The 21212-nt window shown below is 41.1% G+C and overlaps 2 protein-coding genes across 5 annotated transcripts in view; one reads left to right on the top strand and one right to left on the bottom strand.

Annotated features, from left to right (window-relative positions):
* PATJ (PATJ, crumbs cell polarity complex component) overlaps window positions 1-21212 on the top strand; it is a 385743-nt gene that overhangs the window by 338028 nt on the left and 26503 nt on the right. For all 4 annotated transcript variants that reach the window (XM_027537066.1, XM_027537067.1, XM_027537065.1 and 1 more), the window contains 6 exons: window positions 555-702; window positions 1835-1921; window positions 6185-6299; window positions 7036-7073; window positions 10392-10514; window positions 11271-11375. In XM_027537066.1, coding sequence (XP_027392867.1) covers window positions 555-702; window positions 1835-1921; window positions 6185-6299; window positions 7036-7073; window positions 10392-10514; window positions 11271-11375 — 616 coding nt within the window. The remainder of the gene's footprint in view (window positions 1-554; window positions 703-1834; window positions 1922-6184; window positions 6300-7035; window positions 7074-10391; window positions 10515-11270; window positions 11376-21212) is intronic.
* Window positions 18158-20638, bottom strand: LOC113889795 (fibrous sheath CABYR-binding protein-like). Its single transcript, XM_027537069.1, has 2 exons — window positions 19752-20638; window positions 18158-18869 (listed from the first exon to the last, which is right to left on the bottom strand). Exons 1-2 carry the CDS (start codon window positions 19755-19757, stop codon window positions 18354-18356), a joined length of 522 nt encoding a protein of 173 aa, XP_027392870.1. The 5' UTR covers window positions 19758-20638; the 3' UTR covers window positions 18158-18353.

Genomic DNA, 21212 nt, shown 5'->3' with positions numbered 1-21212 from the left:
CACAAAGAGTTGAACACAACTGAGTGACTGAGCTCACATGCACACAGAATGCCTCTTGGAGATAATAAAGAAATGGGAAACACTGGTTATTTCTAAGAAGGGAATTGGGGGCGGGGAACAGACGAGAGGGGAAATTTTCAAGGTCACCCCTTCTTAACCTCTTGAATTTTGAGACATACACTTATTTATTCATCAAATAAATATAACTACTACCTTAAAGTAATAAAGGCAGGGAAAGAGAGGAAGAGTGAGAAAGAGACTAGAAACAGATGAGATGGTAATAATTGAACTAATTGCTAAAGAAATACTGTGTCTAACAGTACTTAGCTGTTTTTTAAAGTGAATTTCCATTTCATTTCACTAAAATTATCCTCTTGCAGAAATTATGCCCTTGGGCCAGTGAAAGTGAATAATACAATAGGCAACATAAATACATATAAGCTATTTAAAGGGTGAGCACTCTGAGGCTTATCATTTGGGAAGAATATCTGTAATCTCAGGTTTAATATAGAAATATTGGGTTGTGCCATTACTCTGCTTTATGGTATTCACAGAAATGGAAGTGGAGTGTTTATTTCTGACATCGTGAAAGGTGGAGCCGCAGACCTTGATGGGAGATTAATTCAGGGAGATCAAATCTTATCTGTGAATGGGGAGGACATGAGAAGTGCTTCCCAGGAGACGGTGGCCACTATCCTCAAGGTGAGTCCGTAGCTGCTTTCTGCCTGGCTGGTATAACTCAAGTCCAATGGGAGTAGTTCTAATTTAGCTTTTTTATAAATGTGTTGAATTTTATAAAATGCATTGATACTGGTTTTTTTACTAGAGACCTAATCTCTGATTATTTTAATCAATTAGGAATAGCTCCTAAAGAAAGCTATTGTATTGACTAACAGGATTGAGGGGAACCTTGTTTGGGGATTTAAGCTAGTTTTTCATACTTTTGAGAATTCCAAGTACCCGCAGTTGTCCTCTAAAACCATTCAATGGGACGGGTTCTCCTGGAGTCACAAAATGTATCCTTTTCCCTTTTGGGCTATATTGTCATGAATTCATCAAATTCAGCTTTTATTGCTTGAAGGCATATTAAAGATGCTAAAGACCAAATCCTCCATCTCACAATGAAGTCCTGACCAAAGTAGAGTGGCATGCCCAGATACCAGAGCTGTGCTTGAGGAGTTTTTCTGTCTCTCAAGCTGTTTCTCACTGAGGCTGTAGAGTGACTGGGGCTCAAGATTCTCTTCCAACTGACTGTTGCTGCCACATGGACCCTACCTGCCTTGGAAGAAACTGGTGAATAAAAAATCCTTGTAAATAGCCATTCAGCTCTCACCAGGTGTATCTTATTCTGTTTCACAAATAATAGTAGTTGTAGGAGCTTTTACAAAACACATGAATTCTGTTTCTTTTAAAATCCTGATCTTCTAAAATAGTTAACTATCAGTTATTACTCAGGAGAGGACTTCTATCAGATTACCCGTGTGTTACCTCTGTGTTTGATTTTTCCCCATCCTCCTTTTCACCACTTTTTCTTCATCATTTCACTGTTCACAAATGCTTTCATCAGGAGGGAAAAGAAAGAGAAAGGAAGTGAATTGAAATATAATCTTTTTAACATGTTTGAAGAAGTCAGGAAATCATGAGATGAGTAGTATTGACTTGATAAATGTTTGTGACCTTACGTGATTTTTTTTGATAACAGAATTTCCTTTCTACCTGTGGCCTTCACCAGCCATTTATGTTCTTGGCTGCAGAGATCAGTGGAGGCACTACCATAATAATTTAGGACACAGATTCTACTGTTTTTCACCTGTTCTTTTCTTGTCTTCGCCAGTGTGCACAGGGCCTTGTGCAGCTAGAGATTGGAAGACTCCGAGCTGGTTCCTGGACCTCCTCGAGGAAGACATCACAGAACAGTCAGGTTGTTGATGGCTTCCTGTTAGACTCACTCACTCACCTGTCCCAAACGGAAGAAATTTTCCCATTTCATAAACGATCGTTTGGAAATAATATGTAATATATAGCATATCCATGACACTAAGTTTGGTGTACTTTAATGTGTTTGAAATAAAAAATGAAAGGTGGGATGGAAACTCATTAATCCCTATATTTTTCTCTCCTTTATTGCCTGCAAATATTTTCTTAGAACCACTTTTCTCTCCCACTATTCTATATTGCCTAGGCATTGCATGTACACAGCTGTGTTTATTTAAAAAAAAAAGAAGAAGAAGCAACATCTGGTGGCAATTTGACCCTCATTAGCACAACATTGTTCTATTCATTCAATTAAATATTGCTATAAAGTTAACTTGTGACTAGCCACTCACACATGCTGAGGGCAGTTAATGGTATATTCCTGGGAGAGCAAAGTATGGGGGTTTCTCCTGTAGGAGGGAGGCCTTAGTGGGTGATATTTTGTGGGTTAGCAAACATCTCGTTTATTTGCAATGCTGATGTAAATGCCACTTTTTTTTCCTAACAAAGTATATTTCACTGTATTTTTTTTTCACTGTGATGTCTGACAAAATCAAGATGGTAGACTATATGTTGTCTTATTTCGTATATAATTAAACTATAGAAATGTACATGTGACCCCCTAATCCCCTTTGTGGGTTATTAGATGGGCCTTTGTTTTGAGGTTAAAAGCATGATGACTTTTGGTCTTCTTCCTGATTTCCTTAGACTTAAAACCTCTCCAAGGCCTTTGTTTGGAAGGCATTCTGGTTTTATGGTTAGCCCACAGGTGCTTCTGGAATCCTATTAGCTGCCCCTTTTGCCTCATTTATGTTAGGAAACGAGTGAAGAAAAATACCATTGTTCAAATAGGATCACAAGTTAGTTGGCTCGTCTTAGGCAATTTTTAGGGCAAGCAAACTGAGTAAACATCGTTAAGTTTTTTGGGCTTTTTGTTGTTGTATTTGCATTTCTGGCTTATGTAATGGGCAGCAAATATCATGTGTATTAAAAGACAGTGAGTGGTGCAGTAGGATTCTAGACATCAATAAATGGTGAAAATTCTGATCAGACTTGTATCAAAAGTGGGAACTTAAGATTCAAAATAGTTGTCTTGGGGGTGTGGGCTCAATCGCTCTGTTGTGTCCAACTCTTTGCAACCCCATGGACTGTAGCCCACCAGGTGCCTCTGTCCATGGGATACTCCAGGCAAGAATACTAGAGTTGGTTGCCATTTCCTCCTCCAGGGGATCTTCCCAACCTAGGAGTTGAATGATGTCTCCTTCATCTCCTGCATTGCAGGCAAATTCTTTACTAGTTGAGCCATTGGGGAAGCTACTAGTTGTCTTGGCTTCTTCCTTAATGGAAGAGTCAACTTAAGTGATTTCATCAAAGCCCCTTTGTACATAGGGGTTACAATGTAGAATTCACAACACTGGAGATGAAATTTTTCTTCCTATAGAGTACATGAAGGTGACACAGAAGAAAAGGAGTTTGATAAACTGAAGAGAACGAATCAGTTCTAATGAGGTGGATAAAACTGGAGCCTATTATACAGAGTGAAGTAAGCCAGAAGGAAAAACATAAATACAGTATACTAATGCATATATATGGAATTTAGAAAGATGGTAACAATAACCCGGTGTACGAGACAGCAAAAGAGACACTGATGTATAGAACAGTCTTATGGACTCTGTGGGAGAGGGAGAGGGTGGGAAGATTTGGGAGAATGACATTGAAACATGTAAAATATCATGTAAGAAACGAGTTGCCAGTCCAGGTTCGATGCACGATACTGGATGCTTGGGGCTAGTGCGCTGGGACGACCCAGAGGGATGGTATGGGGAGGGAGGAGGGAGGAGGGTTCAGGATGGGGAACACATGTATACCTGTGGCGGATTCATTTTGATATTTGGCAAAACTAATACAATTATGTAAAGTTTAAAAATAAAATAAAAAAAAAAAAAAGAGAACGAGAAGGCCTCCCAGGTAGAGAATGTAGCGTAGGCAGAAGCACAAAGGGGTACAAGGAGCTCTGTTGTTTTAAAAAGAGTTTGAACTGACAGGTGGGGTGGTGGGGAGAACGGGATTTCTGTCCTTGAAGATTGTATACATGCATCCAGGAGATTAATAAAGTTCATACTCAGGTGAATACAAAGATAACAAATTTAGAGATTCTACCATTAAATGTCAAAAGCCCACCATTACAGTTTATCTGGTAGGTAAACGTGAGCTGTCATATTTTGGAAACCTGTGATGAAGTATCAGATACTTTTCTCTAACCTCTTTACACAGAATTTTCATTTCAGAGGATAGAAGTTTAATTCAATGTTAAGAAAAACAGCAAATATATTCTATCCTTGCTTTATTTATTTACTTATTTTATCCTTACTTTATCCTTAAAAGTAAGACCCACATGAAATGCATCTGTACTGATAGGTAGCTAATGGGAAGGAGGCCAGTAGCAGGCTGTGAAAAGGACGTGTCCTGCATCTTCATGAACTGAAGACCAGCCCATGACCCAGATGGAGAAAAAGAGGAAGCTATTCCCAAACATTTCCCCTAACAAAGAAAATATAGTAAAATATTAATTTTGGAATCTAGGTGGTATGTCTACTGTATCATTCAACTTTTCTATAAATTTAAAATTTTTCATATTTAAGGAACATTAAAATATTAAGCAACTTGCATCATACTAAGGAAATGGATCACATTATAATTTGTCAGGTGATAATTGTAGTCTTAGATTTACTTTAAAATTTTGAGGCAATTAAGGCATAACCTTGAGAATTTGATAGAAAAAAGTTCTTTATTCATTATTGATGTCATTGTTGTGTGCATTGGGAAGATCCTTCACTGTGCATATGATTTTCATTAAATAGCCCCAGCCAAACATGGCTATAGATTATCTAAATTTATTTAAATAAACATTAGATTTATTTAAAAGGACAGTAATGAAGGGGCACTAGTAGTAAAGAATCTGCCCGCCAGTGCTGGAGACATAAGAGACTTGGGTTCGATTCCTGGATCAGGAAGATCCCCTGGAGGAGGAAGTGGCAACCCACTCCAGTATTCTTGCCTGGAGAATCCATGGACAGTGGAGCCTGATGGGCTATGGTCCACAGGGTCACAAAGAGTCGGACACGACTGAAGTGACTTAGCACAATGGAGGGATAGCAGATTGAGCTGAATTATTACCAACTCTGGGAAAATCTTTGAGAAAAAAATTTTTTTTAATATTCCTAAAATAACGTATTCCCTTGATATTTGCTGCTTTTTCTTATACTTGAGCATTCTATATAATCAAGTTCCTGTTGATCTAGATTTTCAGTTCAGTTGCTCAGTCATGTCTGACTCTTTATGACTCCATGGACTGCAGCACAACAGGCTTCCCTGTCCATCACCAATTCCCAGAGCTTGTTTTACCAAAATAGCTCATGTATTTGAGTAATAAGAAAATACATGTTAAATGCACCCCCCAATGACACTTAGTGTCATTAACTGATCATATGTAAACACTGTGTAACACACTAGGAAAATGTTTCTGATTTCATGTGGCACACAAAGAGCTGAAATTACTGCATGCTTTCTACCTTGATGATTGAAACCACGTATAAAAGCACATATAATGGAGAAAGTAGTGGAGCAAATGGTAAATGGGGTTATTTGCTGCTGGTGCTGCTAAGTTGCTTCAGTCGTGTCCGACTCTGTGCAACCCCATAGACGGTAACCCACCAGGCTTCCCCGTCCCTGGGATTCTCCAGGCAAGAACACTGGAGTGGGTTGCCATTTCCCTCTCCAATGCAGGAAAGTGAAAAGTGAAAGTGAAGTCGCTCAGTCGTGTCCGACCCTCAGCGACCCCATGGACTGCAGCCCTCCAGGCTCCTCTGTCCATGGGATTCTCCAGGCAAGAGTACTGGAGTGGGGTGCCATTGCCTTCTCCAATGGGGTTATTTAGGGTGATGGAAATGGCAACCCACTCCAGTGTTCTTGCCTGGAGAATCCCAGGGACGGGGGAGCCTGGTGGGCTGCCGTCTATGGGGTTGCAGAGTCGGACACGACTGAAGTGACTTAGCAGCAGGGTGATGATAGAGGGAGTGTGAGTTTTCCTTTTTGTTTTCTTTTTTGGCCTCCACAGAATTTTCTATTACATGGTTATGGTTACTTCAGTAGGTAAAACAGTAATATTAAGTATGAATTTCTAAAACTGACCACTGAGTTTCCTTTTCAGGGGAGTCAGCACAGCACACACAGCAGTTTCCATCCTTCCCTGGCTCCTGTCATCACCAGCCTGCAAAACCTGGTTGGCACAAAACGAGCTTCAGATCCTTCCCCCCAAAATTCAGGTATTACTTCAGACACACCATCAGCAAAACCATCCTGTTACCCAATCTTTTTTTAAAAAAAATTTACTGGAGTATAGTTGATTTACAATGTTGTGTTAGTTTCAGGTGTATAGCAAAAATGTTTTTAAACCTTTGAACACGGCCACATGAGCCCCAAAGTTTCTGAAAGCCCTGTTCTAAAGGAAGGAAAGCCATAGAGATCTGTGTTTGAAATGTGCCTTAACTTTACACATGAAAAGAAGAAAAGCAGAAATCTAAAGTACTTCATAAAGGAAAACCATTTCCAAAGAGAAAATTTAAAAATTATGGGTCACTCAAGGAAGGTCAGAGTGTGTATCCCATCATGGGTGGGCCAGGGAAGGGGGGTTTTAAGTCTTTCCTTGGGTAAAGTTATCTTTGATTAAGGCAGAAAAATGTGCTGTGAGACACAAATGGCTCACCCTCCAAGCCATTTACTCACCATATTCCAAGCAACTGCTGCTATAGTCCATCTGCTTTTGTCAGACCAAATGATTATGGCCACATCTATCTCAAACAGAAGGACTTGCTAAAAATAGAGGACATAACCCCTGATAGATGGTCGCCAGTTAGAATTTTGAGAAAGGGTACAATGCCTTCTTGCCTCAGTATTCTCTCCTTAAAGACCGAGAAAATGATGCCATTTTCATGGGACAATATTATATCCTAGATATGTTATCTCTTACTTTTAAAAAGTTAATTTGTTGCTTTTTAATAGGCACAGATGTGGGACCAAGGACTGTTGAGATAATCAGGGTAAGTCATTGATTTTTTTTATTTTTTTCTGATTTGTTTTAGATTTGCATAATATGTACATCTTCCCCTCAATGCAATGTATTGGATTATTAGTGTGCTCTTTTAAGTTACTGAAGTAAATAAATGGTCTGTATAACACAGACATACTTAGAAAAATAAAGCAAAGCACGTTCATGACCACTGTGAATTTTTTGGTGCATCCCATCCACTTCATTTTGTGTACCATGTTTAAGTTTTATAAAAACAAACAAAAAAATGGTATCAATTAGACGTACTGTTGTAGCTTGCCTTTTTTACTTTACAGCATGGACTCTTAGTCATGCAAGTCAGTATTTTTTGACAGCATATGGCATGATTTTTGTCAGTTAACATAGTATTCCATCATATAAATGTGCTGTAATTTTTCTTAGCCAATGTCCTCTTATTAAACAAGTAGCATATTTCTCAACTTTTGCTATCTTTTATAGCAAAAGATATCTTTGTATTTTCTTTTTGGCTCATATCATGGGTGTTTTCTTTAGGATTATTTCTTAGAAATGAAATTGTTGGGTCAAAATCCACACTTGGTTTTCAAAGGCTTTTATACATAATGCTAAATTGCTCTCTGGAGAAGACTGTGTAGGATGCGTTTCAGTTCATAAAGTCATCAAGTCCTAATTTTCAGACTCCTGTGTGATATGCAGAGTGTTAGAAAGCACTTTTATTTTGCTCATGCCTATTATTAAATTTGGGATTCAAGAAGTAATGAAAAAAATTCTGACTTTGTTGTATTCATAGTTCAGCTGTAGTAAAGTGATATCCAGCTTAACTGGGTTCTCTGGACTCAATTAGACTTATGTTTAAAGACACTTTACCATTTATTAGCTCTATGACCTGTGGCGAGTTACTTAAGCTCAGTTTGCTCATCTGTAGATTGGGCTTCTAACACCTCACAAGGTAAATCTTGTTGTTTGGATTAATGAGGTCATGCACACAATGTACTTAGCAGAGTACCTAGTTCATCATGAATGTCCAGGAAGTGGAATCCTTTGTCATTGGCTGCAACTTTGACTAAATCTGCCTGATTATTCCAAGTATCTTTCCACCAGAGTGGCAACTCAAATGTTCCTTGGATGGGGAAGTTAAAATGTACCAATATGTGCATAATTATGGATAAATTAAAGAAACATCATAATGAATTTGAACATAACCAAATTATTCCATAAATTTCTCATTCCAAGATTTATAGCATATCATTTTCTGTTTTCTTAGTCATTTCAGCTGCTTGTTTTTACAGGCTTTTATAAAAAGGCCAGTTCCTACCCACCCTGTTTTTCTACATATAGTCAGAGCAGAAACTTTATAATGAAACGCATCTTGCCATTTGCATGTAGGGCTTTACTATTGATGCATTCAGATGCATATAGAAGCTGGGCACAAACTTTGGAAAACAGGGTGTTGAAGTTTTTTCTCGTATGGTTTTTTGGTCATTCTGTTCTTTTTCCTTTTTCCAACTTTACCGAGGTAAAATTGAAGCACATTGACCTATGTATATTTTTAAGTGATCAGGTAAAACTACAGAAGCCTTGCAACCCTGTAGGTCCTTTTTCCCAAACCACTCCCCTAACATGTATGTCCTTGTTATCATATGTTAACATGGGCTGCATAATTTGAGAGCCCTGCCAGACAATGGTATCATCTTGGCTTTAAACTGTCCTACATATTTGAAAGAACTTAAGAAAATTTGTCACATTTCCCTGGTTCTTTGCATGTCAAGTAACAGGGTTTTTCCAACCCTGCTAAATGTTATGCTATATAGACCCTGAAGAATGTTGTTTATGTTTTAGCAGTATCCACCCAGTTAGGCTCATATTGCAAGTTATGGTATGAGTGGTGGTTCAAATCTCAGTTCAGTTCCTGAGTGTGGGGCTGTCCCTCACGAGTGTGGCTTAGAGTTGAGCTTCAGAATTCTGTGGGTTCCCGGGATCCCTCTCTCTGACTCTTTCTACTCTAGTTTTCTTCCTTCATTCTCCAGCCACCAGGTCTCCTTTTCCTCTTTCCCCTGACCAGAAAGATGAGTTAACCTCAAAGTTTTAACAATTTGCACCAACTATATGGGGGCTTCCCAGGTGGCACTAGAGGTAAAGAACCCACCTGCCAATGCAGGAGACACAGGAGACTCGGGTTCGATCCCGGGATCGGGAAGATCCCCTGGAGGAGGAAGTGGCAACCCACTCCAGTATTCTTGTCTGGAAAATTCCACGGACAGATAAGCCTGGCAGACTGCAGTCCATGGGGCTGCAAAGAGTTGGACACGACTGAGTAATTGAATACAACAACAGCCAATTTTATAGCCCCTTGACTTCAGGTCAAAGCTGTCCGGAAAACAACTGGAAAATGTACCCTCTGCTATTGTTTCTCCAAATTCTAGCTCTCCACCACAATTTGAGTTTCTTTACTTTTCAGAAGCCTCAGGTAGTTGTTCTCTAAGTTTTGGCAAGAGGTCTTCATTTTAATCAGTAGGAGCGAGATGCCATAGGGTATGTATGCCACCACGTTGAAACTGGAACTTACCATTTGTTCTTTTAGTGATTTTTAAAATATTAACCCTGTGATATACATGTAAGAGAAACCTGGACAAAGGCCAGGGTCTCTTTAGCAGAGTCAGAATGAGCCAAACAGTCTCACCTAATGATCTTAGGGAACATTTTCAGCCACGTGTTGCTTCTCTCTCCAAATTCTGTAGTCACTGCAGTGGGCGTCCTTGAAGATCCTTTGTTCTAACTTGGTCCTGCAGCTCCTTCAGAGCCAAGTGTGTTTGTTCACACCCAGAAGAGCATGATATGTGCGGTAATTTAATCATAAACACCATATGAGGACACACTTGCCAAGTCTGCATCGAAATTGGCCACTGAACAGCGGTAGCATAGGGTTTGCTTTTTTCTTTCTTTCTTTTTTTTTAAATTTTTTACTCCTACTGTTGCATTTTACTGAGCTTTTTCTGTGGTCCAGGACTGTACTATATCACCTCATTTAATCTTCAGATCAACACTGTGAGGTAGGTGGTTTTCTTCCCACTTTATGAAGAGATGGAAGCTCTAAGAGGTTAAGGAACTTCCTAGGACACCACCTCCCATCCCCCTGTCCCAGCTAATTAAGTACTTCAGTTAATGAAGAGCTGAAACACTGGTCTTTCTGACTTCAAAAGCACTGAAGTTAATTCCTATGCTCACTTGACCTCCTGTGTCACAGAGGAATTTTGTTCAGCAACTCTCTGGGGACCATCAGGTTGTGACTCTTCGTTAAACATATAAGCATTGTTTTTCTTCTCTTTTTTAGGAGCCCAGTGATGCCCTCGGAATCAGCATTGCTGGAGGAAAAGGAAGTCCCTTAGGAGATATCCCAATATTTATTGCCATGATTCAGGCCAGTGGTGTGGCTGCACGGACACAGAAGCTTAAAGTAAACAGAGCGGGTGGGGAAGTGCTCACACCATGTGATGGGGTGGGGTGGGACAGGACGTGGTTGCCAGGGGCAGTGGTGGGCAGTGGTTTAAACTGGAATTCCAGCAGCCATCAGAGACCCACACTGTGGGCAAAATGCATTGGCGACAGTTTGTACCTGAAATTCATTATGACCCTAAGCATATAAAAATATAGTTTATATCAAAGCTTCTCAGTGAAAGATGAAATTGCAGCTCATTTGCAAAGCTTCCCATATCATTTTTAGCACCACGTGCCACCTGAAATTGATTTTCACCTGAGAAAGATTTGACCTTAGAATCTTCCTTCCACCGAAAGCATCAACATTCTTATGATTTTTTTCCCCCATCACACCTTAGTCTTAATTTAGGTGGAAAAAAATAAAGCAGAAAATATTTGGCTTCCTCATTAGAGCTTCATTGAACAGGTAATTTGTGCATCCCACTATTAGTAGCAAATGGATGTATGCAACACCACCATTGCCCCGGTACAAAAGTGGCCTGCCGGGCCTTTTAATAATCAAATCTGACCCCCTTCTTGTTTCTCTGATTGGTCTGTATTTGGGCGAAAGCCATAAAAATTCCTCATGCTTCTGGAGCATGCATACACAGTAGAAACACAGAATCTTCACAATAGCCACAAATGGGAAATATGACTTACAAAGAATTTTAAGCATTCTTCTCAAATTTAATTTTTCTTAATGATAGTGATTTTTCTCCCACTTTTGTACTTCCAGGTTGGAGATCGGATTGTCAGCATTAATGGGCAACCTTTGGATGGGCTGTCTCACGCAGACGTGGTTAATCTGCTGAAGAACGCCTACGGGCGCATTATCCTGCAGGTATTGCGATCAATGGAACGCGCAGCTGGGAGAGGCAGATAAGTGGCGAGCAAAAACGATTGAGCGCCACTGGCAGGAGGCATCACCACCCAGCAGGGTGCTTGCTGATGTGAATTATGAAGGTTGAAAGCAAGAAATTATTATTTTTATTCAGAAATTCTTTAATGCCACCCATACAGGCAGTGAGCATGATTATATGAAAGCATAACAAGGGGAGAAAAATTACTCTTTGCTTCACATGATAAATCAACAAGGCTTTTAGCTTCTGGTGTTCTTTTGTAAATCAGAGTTTGCATGGAATAGGAAATGATTTCTTTTCTTATATCCCAAAACTGCATCTGAACTGTCCAAGCGCTGTTTTCTTCCAGTCCTTTAAAGGACAGGAAAAGTAACAGTGCTTTTTTCCTGTAGCATAAATGATTGCCAGCACTGCTAAATACTACATAGTAGTCATCAACTAAGGCAGACAATCATATTTCAGCTGTGGTCCCCAAGAGTATTCTCCAGAGGCACAGGGAAATATACCAGGAAGTAGAAACAAGGTGTGCTCTTAGTCACCCCTCCTTCTCTTTCAGCACTCCGAGTATCTCTGAGATTGATGTCATGCACTGAGCTAGAGCAGCGACTGGCAGCCAGTTTCATTACCGACCTCCCCCCAGAATCTATGATTATAAACACCATCCTTCTGCAGGGGTAATATTAAATGGTCTATAGGTAAAAAGAATAAAACTCACCATTTAGTATCTCAGAGAAAGGGCTAGCCAGCCCCTCTAATCATTCTAGTCTTTAATAAGTTCGAATTGAAAAACCATTACTTTGGGGAGGAACAATTTATGGTGCTTAAGTCTCACCATCTCAGAGGTCTAAGTCAAAAGTGCCAAAACAGACATTTAACCAAAGTCGGTGGCTTTCAACACATGGAAGGGAGTTGTAAAAGACTGCCAGGGGTTTCCAGGGAGTTTATGTGATAGGCAACGTATTATTCAATGATCTGGGTCCCCAAGTTTCTGTTGAACACAAATGGAAACTGAGTGGACTGGGGGTAGAGTCCCAGAGATGGCTTCCTCATGTCCTCATCCTCAGGGGTTACCTGTCATTTCGCCTTCCACCCCTCAGTCTTCCTCAGAGCCTGCAAATCCTGGCTTTTTCTTGTTTCCAGCTCTTGCCTTTCCTTCGAGTTATGCTGACCCCTAGAGGCCATGCAAGTGCAACTCTTCAATCACAGAGCTGTGGCCCATTAGTTATACAGGATTTTACCAGAAAGTTGTTTCAAAGGATAACTATGTACAGGAGGGGGTTGGGGTGGGGGGAGGGAGTGGGGAAAGTGTTTCCCTTAGTGGAATCTAGTATTATTGACGTTGTTATTTTCCAGCGTAATTTATTCAGCTCCATCTTCTTCACAAAGAAACGGGAAGGCACAATGTGAAAGTATGACATTCACCATGTAAAGTTCCTTAAGTGGAGATGAGCGCACGGTCTCCCTGTGCAGAAGTTAATGCTCCATTCAGCCAAATTGCCACTATTAACATACTTCTGAAGGGATTCCTTATTTTTCCTATTTCTGCATTTTAAGAAAATGACTTTTGGTTTCAAAGCGTTCTCTTGCATTAATTACATTAGATGGTGGTGTTATTTGTCTAACAGGTGCTGTTAAAAACGTAATAGAATCCTTTGGGATTTTGACGGTTGTGATCTACTCAACTCTGTATGTGTATGTGTGTGGGTATGGGGCATACGTGCTGCTAAAAGCTTTAGAGACAGAACTCGGGAAATTCTTACATCTTGTGTCGGACGCCTTTCAGTTGCATAGTTGTATTCACTTTAATTGAAACACTGTGCATGGAGTGGTACCAGCAATACATTATCACAGCTGACTTGTCAGTAGGTGATTATTTTCATGATCAGGTGAGCCAGCCCAGTGGCAGAGCAGTAGGAAGGTCAGATAATTGTGTCTGATGTTGTGGAAAATACTTCTTGTTGGTGCACATGCAAAGCGATCAGCAACTGCTGATGGCACAGGGAAGATTAGATCTGGGTCAGCAGACCTCGGGGTGGAGAAGGGGAAGAGAGTGGAGGAGACCACCAACACTTCTGGAAGCTTCTTCCTGTAGTTTAAATTGCTAGTGCTAGGTATAGTAAAGAAGCAGCTATTCCTGCCCTTGAAGTCTGATGGTATCTTATTGTCAAATGAAAATTGGTCAGTGGGAATTGATTTGGATGTAGGGATCATTTTAAATATTCTCAACTATATTTGGAGGTAGAGTTTGCCTGGATTTGCCTGGTTTTGAAAGTTTGCCTGGTTTAGCACTTTTGTCTATGAATTACCATCCAACCTTTTTTGGACAAAGCCAGATAACCCAGACTCTTATACAAATTTTTGTTTTTACCTCTTTCTTTGAGAACACAGAGGATAAAATGAGTGTATCAGGGATTTTTGTCACTACAGGAGCCTGTGGGGCTTTCTCTGGATCCAGACCTTTTAGCATATAGAATGTGGATTAAGGCAGCAGTAACTAAACTAGGAAATACAGGAAGGGTATGTTGGGAGAGAAGAGAACGTTGTGTTTGGAGGCACCCAAGGTAGAGAGATCCAGCAGACAGAGGAAGTGTGCTACCAAAGCTTGGGAAGACTTCAGTGCTGGAAATGGGATAAACATGGCCATCCACAACTTCTTGGGGTTGACATTCCCACTGCCTGACACATACTTCATAGGTATTGGCTGAATAAATGAAACAGTAGAGACAAACACAGAGAATAAGACTTGGAATCAGTAACAACTATGGATAGCAGGAGAAGGAATTTCTTGGCCAACCCAATAGCTTATGCTTTTCTCTTTGAAAGCTTTAGAATGTAGTGTACAGGTATTTTTCTTCTTTTATTTAACTTGTTCACTTATTAATGGACCTTAAGTTAAATTTACTTCATTTCTTGTTTTTTCTCTCTTTCTCTTTTTTCAGTTCCTCGATGTTGGATGCTGGATCTCCTGAATTAATCCTGTGTCTTATTTTTTCTGTTTCATTTTCAGTCTAGGGGTCCCAAGAGAAGTCACTGTTTTCTCTATATTATCTTGAGCATGGCATGTCTCTCCTAACCAGCAGTTGGGCCCTTTTACATCAGTTTTTGTTTGTGTGTGTTTTGGAAGATGCCCTCAAGGACCTCCCAGACATATGCTTATTAATCCCCCTACTTCTGACTCTCTTCTGCTCCCTGAGAAAATTAGGATATACTCCAACAAAAGAAGAAAGTAAGAGAGAGGGAAGCCAGGGGATCCAAAGCTGAGGAACAGGGAAGTCCTAGGACAGCTATGCAGCAGGCAGAGAGAACAATTTATCCAAATTGAAGCAGGGGGACCAGAAGACTCTGAGAAAGATTCCTCTGAATTAAAGAGGGAAAAAAGAGGGACAGATGGATTACCTTGTATATTTAACTGCATTGGAGGTTTAAGGTCAGGTGGAAAGTTTGGGGCTGAATTATTATAATATATAAAAAATTAAACAAAATGAGATTTATTATTAACCTTGAGGACAATAAACTTGTACCAAAGAAAGGGGGAGAGAAATGTAAACATACAACAGTAGTCGGCTCAATATGAATAACATTTACGTAAGTCATAATAAAACCCACAGAATGAAACATCATGATGCATAAAATATTAGTAGCATGACAGTTTGAGATGTGTTCATAGGAAAATATGAGAGTTAAATCTTTGGAGTTGAAATAAGATTGTTGGAAATTGTTAAAACTACAAAGATTCAAGTATTTAACACATATAAAGAAACACAGGAAACAAGTAGAACTTAAAAATATAAAAGGTAAGTGTAAGATTTTGGCAAGCTAAATTTTCATCTGTTGGAATAAGTAGTCTATAGATGTGACTGAGTAGTCTATAGATGTGATCAAGATGATAAAGTTCAAAGTAGTCTTATAAAGTATATTATTTAGCTTATATCTCTAGAATTGAAAAGAGAAATATTCAGTATGTCTCTAGGGAATAAGAGTGTTGAATTTTTTATCATGTACTATATTACTTAATTTTAAATCATGTGCACACAAAAGGAAATATCCTAGAAAATTCCAGGAGTTAAGAATACAGGTCCTAGACCCTAAAGGAGAAAAGAATTTTAAGAACACGGCACTTACAATGAGACAAAAGTAAATAAAACTGTGGGAAGGCAGCTGTCAGATCAATCACTGGCAATCTTTAAAATAATTGATTTCTCCCTTTCAAAGTTGGTGGCAAGTCAGTAGAATGCAAGGGACTAGTTGGGAGCAAAGGACATAGGAAAAAAGATGGAGGTAATGTTATTTCTAAAAAAGAGGGTAAGAAGTGTTTCACAGCATTTGAGTCTGATGGCTTTCCTTTGAGGATAATCATTTTCTATGAATGAATAAAGAAGTGATTTTGACATTTGAGAAAAGCACTTCTCAAACTTCAGCATGCTCCAGGATCATATGGAGGGCTTGTTAAACAGATGCATTGCTGGGTCCCACTCCCAGAGCTTCTGATTCTGTTGGACTGGGGTGGATCCACAAATTTCCCTTTATAACAAGCCGCCAGGTGTTGCTGATGCTTCTAGTTCAGAGAGCAATCTGAAACCCACTGGGTAGTGCATGCTTTAGAGATGAGCAAAGATTTGCACTGCTCTTTTCTCTATGTCTGGAATACCCATCTCAACCTACCAGTATCCCCTCTTTATAAAGGTACATGTGAGTAGTTCTTAACCTTGATTGCCAATCAAATTGCTGACTCTAGTATCAGTTCCTGGGTCTCACCCCATGGAATTTGGTCTGGGATGTGGCTTGAACATTGGAATATTTTAAAGCTTCCCACATGATTTATTATGTAGCCAGGGTTAAGACCAGCTATCTGTGAGGGTTCCTTATGGGTAGAAAGCCAAGTGGTGCCAGAAAGGGGGTGATAAACTTCAGGAAATGGACCAAGAGCTACCGGTTTGAAAAGTTGAAGTGATGACCTCAGGTAAGTTCTGTAGGACATGTAGGTTTTAGTGTCAGAAAGTTGAGTATTTTTGAATACTTCAAAAATACTTCTTCAGCTTCCTCTAGGAAACTGGATCATTTCTCCTTTCTTCCAAGGTTTCTGTGAGAATTAAATGAGGTGTAGCATTTAATAAAAATAGTGGATTATAAGTGTTAAGCATTCAATAAAGTGGAAAGTGAAAGTGTTAGTCTCTCAGTCATGTCTGACTCTTGGCGACCCCATGGACTGTAGCCCTCCTGGCTCTTCTGTCCACGGTATCCCTCAGACAAGAATACTGGAATGGGTTGCCTTTTCCTCCTCCAGTGGATCTTCCCAAACCAGGGATTGTACTGGGGTCTTCTGCATTGGCAGGCAGATTCTTTACTGAGCTACCAGGGAAGCGTTAAATAAGTGATTCTTATTGCTGTCTGTCTGTCATTGCTTCCCAGGTGGCCCTAGTGGTAAAGAACTCACCTGCCAGTGCAGGAGACATACGAGATGTGGGTTTGATCCCTGGGCTGGGAAGATCCCCTGGAGGAGGAATGGCGCTCCAGTATTCTTGCCTGGAGAATCTCATGGACAGAGGAGCCTGGTGGGCTACAGTCCATGGAATCACAAAGAGTCTGACATGACAGAAGCAACATAACACACACTTTATTACTCTCATTATAATAACATTGTCTTGAAGTCAGAGGAGGCTAAAATTCCTCTTAAAATCCTGGAAGTGTGGTGGTTTTCTAGGTGGCATTTGAGATGTGTGCCATCAGATGGTGATGTGGCCAAGTCACTTTGCTTCTTCTTACTTCATTTTTGTGTTCCCTGGTGGCTCAGAGGGTAAAGCGTCTGCTGCAATGCAGGAGACCCAGGTTTGATCCCTGGGTTGGGAAGATCCCCTGGAGAAGGAAATGGCAACCCACTCCAGTACTCTTGCCTGGAAAATCCCATGGACAGAGGAGGCTGGCAGGCTTATAGTCCATGAGGTTGCAAAGAGTTGGACACGATTGAGCAACTTCACTTTCACTCCATTCCAAACTTAAAACATTTCACACTTCAGACCATGTTTTTAAAACAAATACATTAAAATCAGTGTATTCTGATGTTACTAGAATCAGTGTCACTAGATTCTAAATAAAAGCTTTAATCAGATGGGCTTTCTACTCCATTAAGTTACACCAAATGCCAGGCATGGGACAAAGCAAGCTCATTTTGATTGTTCTGTAATGTGCCTTCATCTTAAGATGCCAACTTTCTCAGGGGTCACCTTAACCTGACAGTCTTTCTCTCTGTCTCTAGTGTATTTGTACTGTGGATCTAGGATGCAAGTTGGGCATGAGTGTGGAGTTTGTACAAGATTTTGTTGTTGTTGTTGTTTAATTGCTAAGCTGTGCCTAACTCTTTTGTGACCCCATGGACTACAGTCTACCAGGCTCCTCTATCCATGGGATTTCCCAAGCAAGAATACTGAAGTGGGTTGCCCTTTCCTACTCGAGGGAATCTTCCCAACCTAGGGATCAAACCTGTGTCTCCTGCATTGCAGGAGGATCCTTTGCCACTGAGCCACCAGGGAAGCTCATTGTAAGATTTGGGTCCTAACAGATATAAGGCTAATCTCATTCCTTTACAAGACCAGCAAGTCAGGAAAGTTCTAGGCAAGAAGCTCAAGCTTTTATGCATTGTAATGTCCTGGATGTACATTTGATGCAATGTAAATACTTAGCTGGAAAATATTTTCACTTCTCAATTCTTCAAAACATAATCCACCCCAAACCTGTTTTTGAGCAAAGGTACTTATCCTAGGGTCTATGCAATAAAGACTTGTGTTTTATTATTCAATTAGAAAATGTACCAACATACATGGCTCTGATATAGAACATACAATTCCGATTGAAGTTTTGTTTTTAACAAAAAAAATTAAATGTCACAAGGACCTAAATAAGGCACGAAGAGAGCATATCAGAACAGATACCTTCCTAAGGTCAAGGTTTAAGGAGACAAAAATCTAAGGAGATAAATATTGAAGGAGAAATGCTCTGGGAGGGGGAAATTCATTTGGAGGGGGAAACATGGAGTGAGGAGTTGGGGCAGTTGGAGGGGGAAACACGGAATGAGGGGTTGGAGCAGTTGGAGGGGGAAACACGGAGTGAGGGGAGAATTCATTTGGAGGGGGGAACACGCTTATTGGTTCTTCCTCTTCCAGGGATTCACGGGTCTCTCTTTGTTCCATAAGTTGAAAGGATAAGGCCTCTTCCCCATCCTTCATTTCACACATCTTGCCCTCGAGTGGAGTGACTACCTCCTTCTCTTCTTTCCTTTCGCAAGTCTCCCCCTCCTCAGGTGAAGTGATTTCCTCTTCCTCTTCCTCCAAATCAATATTCTGCCCCTCCCGAGGTAGGGAAGCTTCCTTTTCTTCTTTCAAGTCCGTGGTCTCCCTCTCCTCAGGGGAAGAGACCTCCTCCTCCTGCTTTGGGTCAGTGGTCTCCCTCTGCTCAGGTAGACATTTACTGAATGTTTGACCCTAACACCGTTGCGGAGATACAAGAAAACAAAGTACTTTCATTAAGCATCTGGTAAGTCTAAGCTGGTGAACCCACAGAGCAGCTTAGGACACTATTAATTTAATACATGTATCCCCATCACCCAGCAGTTCCATATCTAGTTCTCCATCTTAAAGAGCCTCTCTTGGGATGCTTATCACAGCACCATGTGCAACAATGGGGAAGAACAGAGACTTAGAGGACTTGCAGGTTTTGAACCAGGTTAATGACTGTGAGAAGGAAATGGCAACCCACTCCAGTATTCTTGCCTGGAAAATCCCATGGACAGAGGAGCCTGGTAGGCTGCAGTCCATGGGGTCGGTAAAATTCGGGCACGACTGAGTGACTTCACTAATGACTGTGAAGGGTAAGTGGGAGCAAAGAGCACATCTGCCTCCTCAGGGCCCCTGGGGGCCTGAGGGATGAGGGGAAGGGTTGCTGAGCTGAGTGATGTAAAAGGGCCAGACCATAGGTTGTGGGTCCTACAAGTTGGAGCTCGCCCTCGCCAGGTCCAAGGACTCCAGGCACCACGGCTCTTTCAGGTTGCACAGACCTTAGACCTCATCACCTCAGGACCCAGAAGCCTCTCTGCCTTACCCCAGAATCCCTGTCCATCCCCCACCCCCTCTCCACTTAGAATGTCCACGTCTGCCTCGGACACCAGGTGACAGCAGCGGCAAGCCTGCTTGCTGCAGGGTGAGGAACACATTTGCTGTCCTCGGAATCTACCATGGAAGTTCACGCCCAGTAGTTCAAGATTTACTTTAAACAACAACCAAAAAAAGACCAAAATTCCTGTTAGCCTGTTTGCCTCCCCCTTCTCACAAGTTAAACACACAAATTAAGCCATCTTCCAGTCTTACCTCCATGCCTGGTCCCTGGTCTTGCTGGGCGAAGAGCACTTCAGACAGCAGGGCTGAACCAAGACGTCTTTGTCTCCTCAAACTTGTATCTAGCTGAGCATACCTTTCCAAGATCAGATTATCTCCTTCTTCAAGTCTGGGAGACCAATCAACTCTTAAGACCAAGATTGTTGATATAGATGCCTTGGGGCTATCAAGTCATTCTGGGGATGATGGGTTTATCTGTTTGTTTCTCTGCAAAAGACCAAACTATCAGTGAAAATCCTTCCTATTTCCTATCCAGCCCCTTGTATTCCACTTCTGAAAAATAGGCAGGAGCTGGGGGATCCTAAGTTGCTCCTAGGATTTAATATTATCAGTTGTTGAGAGGCCCTTTTATTTCAGGGTAGGGATCAAGGAGAGGCCTTACCACCCTGTAAGATGGTGCTGCCAAATGTTTTTGTATTTTCTAGCTAGATAAAATATTTAACTTTTACCCAAATAGAACTATGACTTCGGTTTCACAGTTTATAAGGGCTCCTGAAAGTTTATTAAAGTTCAAAAGCTTTCTTCCTAGAACATCCATGGAGTGTGTATTTCCTACATCCCAAACCCTCTCCATGTAGTACTGGGGGGGAAGGGTGTATCTTTCCCTCCTGTTGCTGAGCACCCACTGTGAAGTTCAGCTCTGCTTCCAGCTGCTTGTTTGACTCTCTGCACTTCACTCTTCCTGGCTCCGTGTGTAGACCCTACTTCATTATATGCAGAATGAGGCATATCTCCTGGTGTGAGGGTCCAAGACCAGGTCTGTACCCTTTCACCAGGTGATTTGCCTGACACCACATGGGCTTCCAGGTGACACTAGTGGTAAAGAACCCACTTGCCAACGCAGGAGACATAAGAGACGCAGGTTCGATCCCTGGGTCCTAAAGATGCCCTGGAGGAGAGCATGGCAACCCACTACAGTATGCTTGCCTGGAGAATCCCATGGACAGAGGAGCCTGGCGGGCTACCATCCACGGGGTCACAAAAGAATCAGACATGACTTAGCAACTAAACAACAACTACAACATAGGAATCCCCTTCACCATATCCTAAATCCATAGAGTTTGAGTCTCTACTTGAGTGCTTGCTTTGCGGGGGCTCATGTCCTAACCAGCTGAGCCTTTCCTTTCTGTAACTGCCTTAGTTGCTAGAATTTTTTCTTCTTAAAAAGACCCCAAACCAATTTCACTGTGTTCTGTGGAAATTCAGAAAATTGAACCCCATCTGCTGTATTCCTTAAGAAGGTTTTCAGTTCAGTTCAGTTGCTCATTTGTATCTGACTCTTTGCGACCCATGAATCACAGCACGACAGGCCTCCCTGTCCATCACCAACTCCCAGAGTTTACTCAAACATCACCATTGAGTCGGTGATGCCATCCAACCATCTCATCCTCTGTTGTCCCCTTCTCCTGCCTTCAATCTTTCCCAGCATCAGGG

Source organism: Bos indicus x Bos taurus, chromosome 3 (assembly GCF_003369695.1).
Source record: "Bos indicus x Bos taurus breed Angus x Brahman F1 hybrid chromosome 3, Bos_hybrid_MaternalHap_v2.0, whole genome shotgun sequence".
Taxonomy (NCBI): domain Eukaryota; kingdom Metazoa; phylum Chordata; class Mammalia; order Artiodactyla; family Bovidae; genus Bos; species Bos indicus x Bos taurus.
This window is presented reverse-complemented; position numbering and strand designations above follow the sequence as displayed.